Below are 17,143 nucleotides of genomic sequence, written 5' to 3'. Positions count from 1 at the left end.
AAAAATGAAATAGGTATCTGGTGCATAATGTGAGAGCTCTCACAAAGGGTAGACACTGATGAATTTGGCAGAATGGCCTCGTTTCATGCAGTACAGTTCTTAAAATTGGCAGTCTCAAGGAAACTACACCATGTAAGAAAGTTCCGTTGGTGCAGTAAAGTTGTCGCTGATAATGGAGTGGACTGACCTTTACTTTATCCCGAGCTGCAGCGATATTTGTTTAAGACCACAAACTGCAGTGTCCAAAACCACCCATGTGCTCTTTCCCTAATCCAACATCAAGGAGTTTAATGAACAAAAACAAAGCAAGAGAAAATGAACAAGAGAAAGTGCAATTAGTTCCTTCCTGCAATGAAATAATCAAGTGCACAAAAAGGAGGCAAACTAGCATAAATGGTCTAAAGGAGCAGGAATCTGTTATCTCTCATATTTCTATCAATATTGGAATAAAATAATCATATCTACCGCAAGGGTATGTTTGAACAAAGTTCCCTGATTTTTCCACCTCTTTCCGTAAAATTAGGCAGCTAGATCATCACTTCAGAGCTAAATTAAAACACAATTTAGAGATTGTAAAACCAAACTGCACATTTCCTTTGAGGTTTGAAGTACATTGCAACTGAATTAACTTTGCCAACTGGCACTCAGAGAAAGGCAGACTGAACACGTCTGATGACTCAGAAGTGTGCCTTCCAGTAAGTTTGATTCAGCAAATATGGGGCAGCACAGTGATGCAGCGGTAGAGTTGCTGCCTCACCATGTCAGAGACCCAGGTTTGTGGCTGACTAAGGAGTGCTGTCTGTGCAGAGTTTGTACGTTCTCCTTAAGATCACATGGGTTTTCTCTGGGTGATCCCACATCCCAAAGACATGTGGGTTTGTAGATTCAGTGACTTCTGTTAATTGCCTATAGTGTGTCAGCGGTATAAAATGGAAATAGTGTAATGATCAATGGTCAGCATGGACTCGGTGGGCCGAAGAGCCCGTTTCCACACTAACTCTAAACTAAACTTTGAGGTTGATAACCCAGGACCTGTACTGAGGGAGTGCAACACCGTCAGCAATGCAGCTTTTGGATCAAAGATTAAACTAAATTCACGTCCAATCACAAAAGTGGAGTTAAAAGATTACATGGATTTGAAAGAAAAATGACCAATATTCATCCCTGACTCAACATGGAAATAGATAAAACTGGTCATTATCTGTTGGTGAAGGCTTGCACACACAAATTAACTGTCGTATTTCCTAAATCACACCATGGACTAATTTAGTTTAGTTTAGAAATACAGCTTGGAAACAGGCCCCTCAGCCCACCGAGTCCACACCGACCAGCGATCCCTGCACATTAACACTTTTTTTTCTTCTATTGGAACCTAATCAAATGTACAGCACTTTGGTCAACGTGGGTTGTTTTTAAATGTGCTATACAAATAAAATTGACTTGACTTGACTTGACTTGACTTTCCTACACACACACGAGGGACAACCTGCACTTTTACCAAGCCAATTAACCTACAAACGTGTACGTCTTTGGAGTCGGGGAGAAAATCCACGTGGTCACGGAGAGAACGTCCAAACTCCGTACAGACAGCATCCGTAGTCGGGATTGAATCCGGGTCTCCGGTGCTGCAAGTGCTGTAAGGCAGCAATTCTACCACAATTGCCATTGTGCCGCCCTGTTACTTTTCCAGTATACTTTTCCAGTGCCGCCAGTATGCTTTTCCAAACCAAATGCTGAGACAGTAAAGATAATTAGACATAGAAAATGTTCCGAAAGGTTGCAACCCTAAACATCACATATCCATGATCTCCAGAGATGCTGCCTGACCCGCTCAGTTATTCCAGTGCTTTATGTCTTTTTTTCCCCTAAACCACCATCTGTGGTTCCTTGCTTCTCCATATAAATGGTGCTTGGTAGGCTGGATTTAATGTGTGCCAAAACCAACCTCTCAAAGCACTTCAAGATGGTGGATGTCAAGGCCACTGGACAAGAGGCATGAAGTCACGAGATCTTGATTTTCTTTGGCAACATCTCCCAATTCCCGTATTATCTATCAATCTACCAATCTCTGTTCTAAATGCAATCAATGACTGAAACTCCATAGTCTCTTGGGATAAACAATTCCAATCATTCACATCCTGGAGAAAAAAGAAGTGTCACCTCATCTGTATTCCAAATGGCCCATCATTTATTTTGACATGTTCTGCCTCAGGGTGTTGCTTGCAACACCAATAAATACAGGTTTCTCCTATTTCTGCTTTCTTTTAGTGATTTAAATGGCATGAAGCCACATGGTGTCATGACTTTCATCAATTTAGTTCAAGTAACATATTGTTTTTTGGCTTATTTTATCACAGCAACTCAATTACATTCACTAGATAATTTTTCTAGCCTAATGTTTGATTTGGAAATAAAAGCAATAGCTATGGAAATAGCAAATTTATAAATGGTTAAAAGAGAGAAAACTTCAAATAGGTTATAAACCATAGCTTTACTGCATAAATGTTAAAAATGTTTCAAATGATCCACCAGCAAACTTATAACTACAAGTAGGTTCAAAATATCGATGAATGACTAAAATTGGTAACAAATGGATCAATGTCACTCTGTTGAACATCTTTCTTTTGTCCTTGATGTGTGCTGCATTCTTTTGTTAGTGTAATAAATAGAACAGTAGGCATCAATGAATCCATTGTCTTGCAAAGCACAACAGAAGTACCCAAGTGTTTGAGGGAGACATGAAGGCACCTCAATTAGCACCAGGAAAAAGTAGTCCTTTTTATACCTCCTTAATAAAAGTTCAGAACCATTTACAAAAAAAAGGCAATTCATATTTCAATGTCTTGCCTGTCCAGAATGAACAAAGTATGCACAGCCAGTCAAATGCTCAAAATCCTGATGTAGTAAGTGCGTATAGTATGTTCTTACAATGCTGAGGTCCAAGTTGTGCTTGTTCAAGTACTTTGTACATATTCTTCTTAGATGCGATTTGCACAGTACATTTTACCCAGAAATCTGAAGAATGGAGTGTCCCTGGACATTGTTTTGTAAAGAACTTTTATCTTTATTGCTTAAAGAGTGCCCTATGGTCATGGAATACCTTGCAAAGTAAAACATGGAAGAAACAGGAACTGTAGAAGATAGGATTTGAAAGTAGTTTCCAGATTAATTAATTGCCATATACCGCAGGGTGCAATGAAATTCCTTGTTTGCATGAAGAGTAAATAGTGCACATGCAATAAATAAATAGAAAAAATACATTTAAAAATGTGCACAAAACAGCAAAATATTGCAAGATTGTAGTGCAAATGTTATTAGCGTCATGGAGTCATACAGCGTGGAAACAGGCACTTCAGCCCAACTTGCAGACACCGGCCAACATGTCCCAGCTAATCTAGTCCCACCTGTCAGCATTTGGTCTATATCCTTTCAAACCTGTCTTATCCATGGACCTGTCTAACTGCTTCTTAAATATTGGGATAGTCCCTGCCTCAACTACCTCCTCTGGCAACTTGTTCCATACATCCACCACCCTTTGTGCAAAAAAGTTACACTTCAGATTCCTATTAAATCTTTTCCCCTTCACCTTAAACCCTTTGTCCTCTGGTCCTCGATTCACCTACACTGGGTAAGAGACTCTGTGCATCGACACGATCTATTCCTCTCATGATCTTATACACCTCTCTAAGATCACCCCTCATCCTCCTGCACTCCAAGGAATAGAGTCCCTGCCTACTCAACCTCTGCCTACAGTGCAAAAAGAATACTAAAGTACAACAACAGAATAGCCAATGAGGTAGAATTAAGCGTAAGAATATGTGGCAGCACCTTTAGCAATGGGTTGTAAAAAAAGTGACTGGTTCAGGAGTCTGACAGCAGTGGGGGGGGGGGAAAGCTGTTTTTAAGTCTAGTCATTGGAGTTTTCAAACTCCAGTATTTCCACCCAGAAGGTAGAAAAAAGGAAATGGTCAGGATGGCAGACATCCTTGACAATACTTCTACCCTTCCTGTGTCAATGCACTGGATGGAAGATGAACTGGATGGAAGGAAGTTTAGTTTAGAGAGACAGCATGGACACAGGCCCTTCGCACCAACCAACGAGAACCCGATGAGCCTGTGATGCACTACTCTCTGCAGGTTTAGATGGTCAAAAGCAGCGTAGATGCCACGCTTGACTAAGATGCATCATGTCAGAATATTTTCCATAATACATCTGTAGAAGTTGAAGAAATACTTCGTGGACATACCAAATCTTCTCAGATGCCTAAGAGAGTGAATACTCAATGTTTTTTCAATCTCCTCATCAGTGTGAAGAGACCAGGTTAGGGTGCCAGCAACATGGATGCCATGGAATCTAAGGCTGTTGACCATCTCAATAGCAGCCTCATTGACGAGGTCAAGGTTGTGTTCACCCATGTGCTTCATTCGGTCAACAACCATCTTGTTTGTGTAAGAAGGAACTGCAGATGCTAGTTTACACCAAAGATAGACACAAAATGCTGGAGCAACTCAGCGGTTTCTTTTCTCCAGAGATGCTACCTGACCTGCTGAGTTACTCCAGCACTTCGTGTCTATCATCTTGTTGACATTAAAGGCTAGTTTATTGTCCTGCCACAACTCATCATGCATCACCTCACCATTGTTGTAGATCCTGCTGACAACGCTGGTATCATCTGCAAACTTGAAGATCAAGTTGCTCTTGTACTTGGCTACCCAGTCATGGGTGTACAGGAAGTAGGCCAAGGGGAACTGAGCAAGCAACCCTGAGGAGCCCGAGTGTTAAGGGTCATGATGGAAGAAATGCTATGACCAACTTTACCAATGTCTACTGGTATGCAAGTCCAGAAACCAGTTGCAGATGGAGAGCCCCAAGTCCATCAACCAAAAGTTTATTACACACCCACGTTTAGCCTTAAACATATCTTGTTAAGATGACACTTTTGAGAAACCATTGAAGAAGAAATGCTCCATCTCCGAAATACCAGGGTAGGCCTGATCTATTAAGTTGTAATTTTCCCAGAAAACCATTAGATGGTACACATTAAAATGTCATATGGAAAATGACCTTATCTACTGCCGGTTTCCTACTTTTTGGCTGACAATTTCTGAATTGGCAAAGGCATTTTTCAAATTGCTCTCATAAGAACAAACAGCTGCTGGAAACAAAGAGAATCTTGTTCTGACACTTCTGAAAGTTCAAGTTTATGCTGCAATCAAACTAAAATTGCTTAGCAATGGAGCAGAGGACAGCAGACCAAAGCCACACAGTTGTTTGTAAAGGCATACTGTTCTAAAATCTAGCTTCACATCAGGCAGTTTTGAAATAATTTGTATTCACCCAAGTAATCCATGAAACAGTACAGACATTGGAATCTGTTCACTATAGATTTGCATTCTCTCTCTTAACCCAATTCACATCTTGTGCTTTGGCATCGGAAACATACAGAGGGCAAAATGGCTGGGGCCATTAACAGTTAAGTGGGATTAGCACAGTCTTTTGGGGCAGTATTGACGCGATGGGCTGAGTGCTCTCCATTCTGAAAAATGAAGTGTGAAAATGAAGCGACTCAGAGGAAAATTCTTTAAATGGCAAATGTAGATTTGAATCGTGCAATTTTCAGTTAATACTATTTACAGGCTCAAAGATTTCTCAAAATTGATACCAGAGCAGACCCATCTCCATCACAAAAGCAGAATGAATGAGCCCATAAAACTTAGATATTGAACAGATTTCCCCTGAAAATAGCTCAGTCGAATGAGTGTTTTTTTAGTTTCCCTTCCCATGATTTAAAATTATAATCAATATTAAATTCAGTAATTGGTTGGATGCACACTCAACCGAGCCTGAGAAAAATGTAAAAATCAAATTTCTTTTGGAGTGCTGTTACCACATTAACACTTTAGTTGGGTGTCTGCTTTGTGGGAGAAATAATTAAGAATTAGGTAATGATCTTCGAGGGTTGTATGGAACAATCATGTCAGAATAAATGAAACAACTGCCATGGAAAAATCGGGGGTGGAACCTTTGTACAATGGAATTAAAGCGCAATGCTGAGATGGATTGGGGTGTATCTCAAGGAACAGATACTATATCTGAGAAATTCACTCATAATGTACAAAAACCCTACAGCAGACCAAAGTCTGTTGAACAGCCAATTCAAAGGAAAAATACACCAAAACAAATCTAATTCTTTCAATGCCTTGCAGAAAATCATAGCACAGCTTTCAGCTAAGCTCGACACATCCTGGGAATGCCTATGCTGGACAAAGCATGTGGACAATGCTGTATCTCTAAATCTAAAAAAAATCTAAAACTCAAATGATGCCATTCCCATTGATTCGCGAAAGGTATTTGTAACAATTCTGCTAGTTAACTCACAAGGTGTAAAATATAATTTTTCAGATAATTCATCCTGACCCATTGTCGAATTGGGGTAAGTAATTCATCCAAGGAAAGATTTGGGGATAACTTTCAGTTAAATAGTATCTGATGCAAAAGTTACATGGTAACATTTCTTTCTTTCCAACATCTAACCTCTCTCCAGCATCACTGCCACAAGTATTTATACATTAAGATACTGCTTTCTCATGGAAATCAAAATTGTAATTATGTGAAGAGTAATAAAAATGTTATTTGATTTATGACGTGCAACTAATTTAAACATGCAAATTGAATTACGGTATTGTTTGGCTATCGCTGAATAATTTAGCCCAGTTCATTGCCATTGTCAGTTTGTGATTTTGTTGAAAGAACTACTCAAAGGAAGAACTTTCCCCCCCCCTGCCAAATAGTGCTGTTGTGCACACTTTAATGAATTTTTAAAATGTGTATGCATTTGCATTTATTAGCATTTTGGAAGGATTACTTGATCACCAAATTCAAAGAAAACATTTTGGGAAAATAACTTAATCAAGTATTGGTTCAATATCACAGTGCCCTGTGGAGGAACAGATGAGGCAGACACTATCACAACATTTAAGAAACATTTAGACATGGTACATGGATAGGATAGGTTTAGAGAAATATGGGCCAAACACAGGTAGGTGGACTAATTTAGATGGGGCATGTTGGTTGGTGTAGGCAATTTTGGTTGAGGGGCCTGTTTCCACAATGTAGGACTCTAGTTCATGATTCTCTGGTTTCCCCCCTCAACCAAAACCCCCTCCTCCTAAAGCCAATCTCGTAAATTCTTTCTGGGACAATCATTTGCAATGGCTGCCTCGCCTACAAACTGTCTGTCCCTTCCTTCTCTGTTGTTTCTTTCATATGTGTCAAAGGTATGTTTTTAGTGTTCTTTGGCTTGTTTTATTTGGAGGGTGATGGGTGGATGGGGAAACTTTTTTAAAATCTCTTACCTTGACGGAGTTGTGATTTTTTTCCGTATCGTATCTCCATCCACACTGCGGCCTAACATCGAGGAGCTGGAGGCCTTTGCCAGAGACTGACTTCAGGAGCTCCAACCGAGGGACCTGCGGGACTTTAACATCGTGAGCTGGCGATCCCTTTGCCAGGGATTGACCTTTGAGCTCCAACCACGGGAGCCTGCGGACTTCAACATCATGAAGCTCGCGGTCACTGTTTAGAGACCGACTTCGGGAGCTCCAGGCCGCAGGAGCTTCGACTGCCCCGACGCGGGAGCTTCGATCGCCCCGTCACGGGGGACTTGACCACCGGCTGCGGGAGCTTCGATCGCCCCGACGGATGGTTCAACTGCCCCGACCGCGCGCCGGAGAAGAATGAGGGAAGAAGATTAGACTATGGCCTTCCATCACAGTGAGGAATGTGGAATCCGCTGTGGTGGATGTTTATGTTAACTTTTATGTGGTTGTGTGTCTTGTTGCTTTTTTTAGTATGGCTGTATGGTAAGACGAATATCACTGTATCTTAATTGGTACACGTAACAATAAAAGACCTTTGAAACCTTCCTAAAGTGAAGTGTCCAGACTTGGATAAAGTACTCAAGATGTGGCCAAATGGTGCCTCTAGGGTTGCCCTTACACTCTCAAATGTTTAACCATGTTTTCAACTTGTGCTACCACCTTTAATATTTATGAACACAAGCGCCAAGACTTTGTCTCTGCACCTCCCATTAGAAATGAGCTACTTAGTCTACATTCCCTCTCCCCACATTTGTCTGCCTAATTTATCAGTTCATACTTTTCTGTGTTCGTTTCATCTTCCACAGGTGCCCATTCCTCTCAAGGCCACTGCTACTCACAATTTATCTAAATTCCACAAATGTACCATAAGTACATTTTAAAATGTTACTTTGCACTCCCAGTCAACTCAAGGCAGCAATGCCCCAATATCAGGCCTTGGGGAACATCACCATTTACCTCCCTCCAGTTTAAAAACGTGTCCTCTATGATTCTCTGCTTTCTATTTCTAAAAAGGCATTTTTTTCCCTCTAAGAAAATGGAACAGTACAACGCAAGAACAGGCACATCGGCCCACAATGTCTGTGCTGAACATGATGCCATCGTTTATCTATCTGCATATAACCCATATTCCTCCATTCCCTGCAAATGCATATGCCTATCCAAAAGTAGTTTAAATGCCAATAACGTATATGCTTCAACCACCACTCCTGACAGTGTATTCCATGTACTCACCACCCTCTGTGTAAAAAAACTTTCCCCACACATGTCCTTTAATCTTTAGCTCACGCATCTTAAAGTTCTGCCCTCTAGTGTTTGACTTTTCTATCCTGGGAAAAAAGATTCTAACTGTCTATCCTGCCTCTGCCTCTAATAATTTTATGTACTTCTATCAAGTCCTTATACTTCTATCAAGTTTACCCACGACAGAGAAAACAATCTAAGTCTATCCAACGTCTCCCTGTAGCTAATAGCCCCTAATTGGTGCATAATTCTGGCAAACCTCCTCTGCACCCTTCCCAAATCATTCACACCCTTCCTGTAATGAAGTGACCAGAACTGCACTACTCCAAATGCGGCCTAACCAAACTCCTATAAAGCTGCACCATGACTTCCTGACTCTTATACTTAATTTAAGATACTTCAGTTTTGCTCATTTATTAATTATCCTTTTATGTGGGTGCTTATCAAATATCTTGTGAAAATGCACATCATAATGACTTGGATGAAGGGATTAAAAGTACCATTAGCAAATTTGCAGATGATACAAAGCTGGGTGGTCGTGTGAACTGTGAGGAAGATGCTATGAGGTTGCAGGGTGACTTGGACAGGTTGTGTGAGTGGGCGGATGCATGGCAGATGCAATGTGGATAAGTGTGAGGTTATCCACTTTGGTGGTAAGAATAGGATGGCAGATTATTATCTGAATGGTGTCAAGTTAGGAAAAGAGGACGAACAACGCGATCTGGGTGTCCTAGTGCATCAGTCACTGAAAGGAAGCATGCAGGTACAGCAGGCAGTGAAGAAAGCCAATGGAATGTTGGCCTTCATAACAAGAGGAGTTGAGTATAGGAGCAAAGAGGTCCTTCTGCAGTTGTACTGGGCCCTAGTGAGACTGCACCCAGAGTACTGTGTGCAGTTTTGGTCTCCAAATTTGAGGAAGGATATTCTTGCTATTGAGGGTGTGCAGCGTAGGTTTACTAGGTTAATTCCCAGAATGGCGGGACTGTCATATGTTGAAAGACTGGAGCGACTAGGCTTGTATACACTGGAAATTTAGAAGGATGAGGGGATCTTATTGAAACATATAAGATTATTAAGGCGTTGGACACGTTAGAGGCAGGAAACATGTTCCCAATGTTGGGGGAGTCCAGAACCAGGGGCCACAGTTTAAGAATAAATGGTAGGCCATTTAGAACGGAGATGAGAAAAAACTTTTTCAGTCAGAGAGTTGTAAATCGGTGGAATTCTCTGCCTCAGAAGGCAGTGGAGGCCAGTTCTCTGAATGCATTCAAGAGAGAGCTAGATAGAGCTCTTAAGGATAGGGGAGTCAGGGGGTATGGGAAGAAGGCAGGAACGGGGTACTGATTGAGAATGATCAGCCATGATCACATTGAATGGTGGTGCTGGCTCGAAGGGCCGAATGCCCTACTCCTGCACCTATTGTCTATTGTCTGGATCCACCACATTAATCCTACTAATTGATTTAGGTTTTCACCACAATAATTATATATTTTAAAAAATTCATGGAATATTGACATAATTGTAACAATACTTTTAAACAACATTGGAATAGCATTGATCTGGCATACTGAACTTGCTGTGAAGAACATACACAAAAATGGAGGGGGGGGGGAAATCACACTAGCATGGTATTGAATGCAAGGAACAACACAAAACACACAAATCTCTGAAAGATACAGTCATCCAAAAAGAACATATATTGTTCATTTTTATGTCCTTTGGTTCGCCTAATTTATCATGTCATCTGAAACAATCCGACCATCATTTTAGGCTCATTATGACAACATCATTAACCACATTAAATATAGCTTTCATTGTTCAGATGCTGATTCCAGTTTTTCCCCCCAAGTGCAATGCATGTAAACAAATTACTAAAGAGTCATACACAGTCCTGTATTTAGAAGTTTAGCAGCAGCTCAGTGTCAGTGTAAAAGGAGGAAAGACTTGCAGTCTGGCTTCTTGAAGGACAGGATAAACCATGAAGATGAGCTAAATGTGGGTTGTGCAAGATGTAACTTAAAAGCATCACCAATTATCCAGAATTCAGTTCACAAAGTACTCGCAGTAAAACCTCATGCATCATCTATGGCTCTTCACAAATAAAAATATACAGCAGAGGTTTAACACCATCAACATTTCTTAAGATGGAAAGAAATTCTGGGCCATTAGCTTTGGTGACCACATCTGCCTTTAAGACTGCTTTCTCCTCCATTGTAGAATGCAATTAATTGAAACCAATTAAACTTACCACAAAAAAAACCAATAATAATATATTAAAAATCTAAAGTTTCAAGTTTAAAAACCAATATTTATAACCTGGCAAATGGAAACAAAAGCTCCCTGCAGAATTAACCTCTATTTCATCAACTGTGCATAAATATAATGGAGATTAAATTGTGTTTCAGATATTTCCCAAAAGAAACCGATGGTAATAAAATATTGCTGGTATATATTTTGAGTAAGGATCGTGTTGCTTCCCTTTTCCATTAGTGATCGAACCAGTGATTGAACTAAAATCAACTAAACCAGCGCAAAAGGTGGGGGAACTTTAAACTGCAGTAATGCCTTAAACCACTGAGGTGCATGTTTGGAGAAACGTCTCTCCCCAGAACAGCATTGTCCCCAACGTGGAACCAGAGATGTATATTCATTCAATCTGCTTGAGTGTAAATATTTTAAGACTACACAACTTAAGATAAAAATTCATCAGGTAAATGCATTAAACAAACCTTTTAGATTAATTCAACATTTTACAAGAATGTGCCATAAAGTTAAATCGGAAAGATGGTCATCATTAAGACAAGAAGATGACTGTTGCACTTCTTACTTTTTACCTCCTGATGTGGGCATTACAATGCCAATGAAATCCAACAGGTTCTAAAGTATCAATTCTAAGGCATTGCTTGCCCATTTTTAACATGCTTTGTGCAGACCATAAGGACCCTCTGAAATTATAAGCAATTAAAGCAGACTACGATTTTCTGCCATCTACTCACTAGCATGGGGAATTTTATTTAAAAGAATAAAATAAATGAAGTACCATGTGTTTTTTTTTAAACTAAAAGTGTGATAACCACATAGATCAGCATAATGGTTAAGTAACTACCACTAGTTTGTAGGAGAAAATAAATAGGATTCAGTCATATAAGGACATAGAACAGTACAGAACAGGAACAGACCCTTTGGCCCACAATGTCCATGCCGAACATGATGCCGAGTTAAACTAACCCCTCGGCTTGCATGTGATCCATTACATGCAGATCAATGAGCCCATCCAAAACCCTTATGGTAATGACCCTGGTGGATGTGCCAAATAGGCCTTAAACGGTCTTCCCACTTCTAAAACTCGTGTTTATTAACTCCCAGGTCCAGTCAGTAATCAAAGTTGAGGTAGTTCACTAAATAATGATTCATTAGCTTTTAAAGATAGTAGCTCCAGTAGGCTTCATTCTGCTACCAGTCAAAAGTTAGTGAATACTGCTCAACATTTTAAATGCTCTGCCAACTTACTTCGAAAGCATAGATTAGAGGGTTCACAAAACATTATAGCTCCGATATTGAAATGTTTATTTCCCCCAAACCTTTACTTTATGGTTTTGCTTTATGTAATAAAGCCATTTCAAAAGAATTTTAACTATAAGTTTTAGTTTGTAACTCCAACTTTAGCATCCCTCTCATTGTTATCTTCTCCTGAAATGCTAAATCCATTATTTACTACCACCGTAGAATTTAATTCACTTTCTATGAATAAGTTAGTTATCAATTCCAAATTCTAGTTATTGATTATGAAAAAAATTAACTTTTTCTGATATAACCACCATTATTGTTTTGATCTGTGGTGATCTTCAGAACTATTCTGCAATCACAGCAGTAAAACTCAATGAATTGACCTTGGATGACTATAATATTGTCTGCCTTTACCACGTGTTTGACATGTCTTAGGATCTTATAGACTATTTTTGTATCTTCTCGGTCAGTAAAACTGTAATTTAAACAAAGAGGAAAAAGTATACTGAGAGAACAGTACACTGAAACAACAGGTTAAAACAATACTGTGCCTCTAATGCAGATGAATGGATATAATAAAGCACTCATAACTAAAATCATACCCACACAAAAATAAACACTAACAAAAATGAACACAATATGATCAGAATACCACATTTAACAACATGTTAATGTTCTTACAATTTTACTGCAGTTCTGCGATCTTTTGAGTAACGTTGGCACAACTACAAGCTAACGTGCATTGCAATTTACAAAGGAAGGAATAATTTGAACAAGTAACAGACGAGAACAGTCACACACACACCGCCAGGACTCTGATCTCTCCCACAGCCCACCCCGAAGTGGATAACAAGAGAAGGGCGGCCCAGGGGGCGATGAGGCAGAGGGAGGGGATGGGCAGAGGGAGGGGATGGGCAGAGGGAGGGGATGGGCAGAGGGATGGGCATAGGAAGGATTGACAGTGCAGGTGGGAGAGGTAGGCTGAGTGGGAGGGGGCCAGGGAATAACAGCAAAGAGTCATTGGGGAGTGGGAACAAGGGCATGAGGAGGAGAAACAGAGGGAGAGAGAGGATGGGGAGGAGCAGCAGAGGTGAGGCAGCAAGAGAAGTAGGGAGAGAGTAGATGGGGGAAGAGTGTGGGTGGAGAGGGGGAGAGCAGGGGCCGGACGGAGAGGAGGAGCGGGACGGATGGATTAACGCAGGCGGGGTAAAGACTAGGGCGGATGAACAGTGAGGATTGGAGGGAAGGATGAAACGTGAGGGAGGGGTGGTGGAGTGGTGGAGTGGTGGAGTGGTGATGATCATGGGCGGTTGATATGTGGGAGAGGGGTAAGGAGTCGTAGAGGGGAGAGGAGTGGGAGAGGGGGTGAAGTTTCAGGGGGAGTGGGGTGGGGGGTTAACACGGGCTTGGAGGGTAAGAGTGGGGGTGTGCGGGAGGAAGAGTGTGTGAGGGGGCAAGAGCTGGTGGTGATAGGAATGGTGGGGTGGGATGGTCTTGGAACCAGGCCTGGTGATGAGGGCAAGGGTTGATGTCGGGAGGTGATTGTTGGTGTGGGAGGCGAGGGCTAGAGTTGGGAGGCAATAGTTGGTGTTGGGGTCGAGGATTGGCATTGGGGGACGAGGGCTGGTCTTCGGGATTGAGTCTAGTCTTGCAGGGGGGAGGGAGGGTTGGTGTTAGAGTCGAGGGCTGTGATGGGGGCAAGGGCTGTGATGGGGGCATTGGCTTGTCTTGGGGACGAGGGCTGTGTTGCAGGTTAAGGGTAGGCGCTGGGGTGAGGGTTGGTGCTGGGGGTGAGGGTTGCATTGGGGTTCGAGGGTTGGCGCTGCGGGTCGAAGACAAGTGTTAGGGTAAAAAGCTTGGGTAATGAGGGTGGTGTTGGGGTTGAGGGTTGGAGTTGGGGGGTGAAGGTTGTCTTGGGGTATGCGGGTTGGCGTGGGGGGGTGCGTGAGAGTTGGCGTGGGGGGGGGTGAGAGATGGAGGGGGCGGTGAGGGTTGGAGTTGGGGGTCGAGGGTTGGCGTTGGGGGTGAAGGTTGGCGTGGGGGGGGTGAGAGTTGGAGTAGGGGGTCGAGGGTTGGCGGGGGGGGGTCGAGGGTTGGCTTGGGGGGGGTCGAGTGTTGGCGTTGGGGGTGAAGGTTGTCTTGGGGGATGAGGGTTGGTGTTGGGGAGGGGTGAGTGTTGGCGGTGGGGGTGAAGGGCTGGCGGTGGGGGTGAAGGGCTGGCATTGGGGGTGAGTATTGGCATTGGGGGTGAAGGGCTGGCATTGGGGGTGAGTGTTGGCGTTGGGGGTGAAAGGCTGGCGTTGGGGGTGAATGTTGTCTTGGGGGATGAGGGTTGGTGTTGGGGAGGGGTGAGTGTTGGCGGGGGTGAGGGTTGGCGGGGGGGTGAGGGTTGGCGGGGGGGTGAGGGTTGGCGGGGGGGTGAGGGTTGGCGGGGGGTGAGGGTTGGAGTTGGGGGTCGAGGGTTGGCGTTGGGGGTGAAGGTTGTCTTGGGGGATGAGGGTTGGTGTTGGGGAGGGGCGAGTGTTGGCGGTGGGGGTGAAGGGCTGGCATTGGGGTGAAGGGCTGGCGTTGGGGTGAAGGGCTGGCGTTGGGGTGAAGGGCTGGCGTTGGGGTGAAGGGCTGGCGTTGGGGTGAAGGGCTGGCGTTGGGGGTGAAGGGCTGGCGTTGGGGGTGAAGGGCTGGCGTTGGGGGTGAAGGGCTGGCGTTGGGGGTGAAGGGCTGGCGTTGGGGAGGACGAGTGTTGGCGTTGGGGATGAAGGTTGTCTTGGGGGATGAGGGTTGGTGTTGGGAAGGGTGAGTGTTGGCGGTGTGGGTGAAGGGCTGGCGTTGGGGGTGAAGGGCTGGCGTTGGGGGTGAAGGGCTGGCGTTGGGGGTGAAGGGCTGGCGTTGGGGGCGGGTGGGTCAGCAGGCATCCCCGCGATGCTCTCACCTCATACGACCAGACGCACTGGGTGCCGCCGAACCTCCTCACGCACCTGCCGAGCTCCACGTCTTCATGGGTGGTGTACATCTGCCCCAAGCACTCAGCCAGGTGCGGCACCATGCGGCGCAGCACCTCCCGGCTGAAGATCATGCCGGGACCTCCCATGCAGAAGTTCTCTCCCGGCTCCAGGGCCAACTTGCCCATCTCCTGGCTGGTGCCCAGGCCGGTCTGACCCAGGTACAGCGGCTGGCTGCTGTTGAGGGTCCGCAGCAACTCCTCCAGCCGCTCGCCCTTGATGTAAACGTCGTCGTCCGCTCGCATGAACCACTCGTAGCGCTCCAGGTAGAGGTCGTGCATGTACTTGATCATCATGAAAGACTTCTTCTGCGGCGGGTACGAGTCGTCCACCCCGGCCAGCGACACCAGCGGGATGGGAGCGGACAGCGGCATCTGCTCGGAGCCCTCGCTGGAGAAGAACTCCACCTTGCCGGGGATGGATGGCACCCAGGTGCGGTAAGCGGTCACCGCCCGGGAGTCCAGGTACTTCTTGGCTGTCATCACCCCGACGTAGAGGAAGCGCTTGCTGCTCGCCCCTCGCCCTGCCCCAGCCTCTGCCTCCTCGTCCTCCTCCTCTCCCTCTGCCTCCTCTCGCTGCCGCAGCTTGTTGTACAGAGCCGTGTCCTTGTGCCAGTCCAGGCTCCTGCTGTTGCTGTTGCTGTTGCTGTTGCTGCCGCCCGCCTCTGCCTCCCTCCCCAGCCCCAGACCCGCTCTGCTCAGTAAGGAATGGCAGATGTTGGAGATCCTTTTGTTCTTGCCGTTGATCTCCACCACCCTGGGCACGATGAGCCACGAAGCGGCAGTGAATCCCAGCACCAACCCCAGCACCACGCTCATCCACGGTCTGCGAGACCTTACAGCCATATCCCTGCCTGCAGGACCGGGGTCTTCCCCACCTGTCCTCCCTCGCCCACCCTCTCCCTCTCTCACACACACACAACACAGGATGGCCAGCAATCTACTCCACCATAGCAAACTGAGGAGTCTTTGTTTAAATGTTCATTCAAAGCAAAAATATTTAAATAAAGAGAGCAAAATTCATGCTGTTCCTTGGTTGGATAAAGGTCCGTTGCTTTAGCCTTTGCCCGGGGACACCAACTCAAGTCAAGTCAAGTCTGGCTCCTTTTCTTCCAAGTTGTCACAACCTGAAGGAAGTTCTTGCGTTTCATTGCAGGCGGTTCCTTTTCCGTTTCTTGGAGAGATTCACGCATTTTGTTTGACTTTTCTTTTTGTGCATTTTTCCCCCTTTTTGTAAAAAACAAGTATAGTTTAACAAACACCACAGGGGGGGAGGAGGAGGAGGAGGAGGGGGGATGGGGGTGGGTGGGGGGGGGGTTGACGGTAAGAAATGCAAACGTTGTCAGGGCTGGCTTCTCAGCAAGCCTCTAACTCCTGGAGTGCAAGAGCACATTTCAAGTGTATGTGGCACTCCCACTCTCACCCCTCTCTCCCCTCCTCTTCTCCACTCTCCCCGGTTCGCCATCTTGTTTACATTTGACGTCAGGGCAAATAACTTTTTCTTCCTTTTTCTCTCTTCCTCCTCTCTCTCTATTTCCCAGCCTTTCTACGGCTCCGGCTCGCCTTCATTAACATGAACACCGCCTCTCACAAAGCGCAGCGCCGTGCAGCCCAGCAGCTGAGAGGCTGGAGAACGCCAGCCCGGGCAGACAGCGTTTGATTGACAGTCCCTGCCGACCAGTCGCGCCTCTGCCGCCGCCGCCGCCGCCGCCGCCTGGGCTGGGACTAGGGCTGGTTGGCCGGCCCATGAGAGGAGGAGGAGGGACGGCACATCCGCCCCCCTCCCAGCCCTCCCCAGCCGGCTCTCAGGCTCCGCTGCTCGGCGAGGTGGGGGCAGAGGAGGAGCTTTGCTTTGACACTGATCGCTTGCGGCTGCCAGGCACCAAGCAAGCAAGGAAGCCAGCAAGCAAGCAAGGACTCCTTGCAACAAGAGTCAAGAGTGTTTTATTGTCATATGTCTCAGACAGAACAATGACATTCTTACTTGCAGCAGCACAATAGAACACATAAACACAG

General features: G+C 44.9%; 1 protein-coding gene across 1 annotated transcript in view; it reads right to left on the bottom strand.

Annotated features, from left to right (window-relative positions):
• LOC144591984 (chondroitin sulfate synthase 3-like) overlaps window positions 1-16,859 on the bottom strand; it is a 238,496-nt gene extending 221,637 nt beyond the window's left edge. Inside the window, exon 1 of the mRNA XM_078396091.1 lies at window positions 15,059-16,859. Coding sequence (XP_078252217.1) covers window positions 15,059-15,973 — 915 coding nt within the window. The 5' untranslated portion in view covers window positions 15,974-16,859. The remainder of the gene's footprint in view (window positions 1-15,058) is intronic.
• Window positions 16,860-17,143: the final 284 nt, after the last annotated feature.

The sequence above is a fragment of the Rhinoraja longicauda genome, chromosome 3 (assembly GCF_053455715.1).
Source record: "Rhinoraja longicauda isolate Sanriku21f chromosome 3, sRhiLon1.1, whole genome shotgun sequence".
Taxonomy (NCBI): Eukaryota; Metazoa; Chordata; class Chondrichthyes; order Rajiformes; family Arhynchobatidae; genus Rhinoraja; species Rhinoraja longicauda.
Note: the sequence above shows the minus strand (reverse complement) of the source record. Positions and strands in the feature narration are given on the sequence as shown.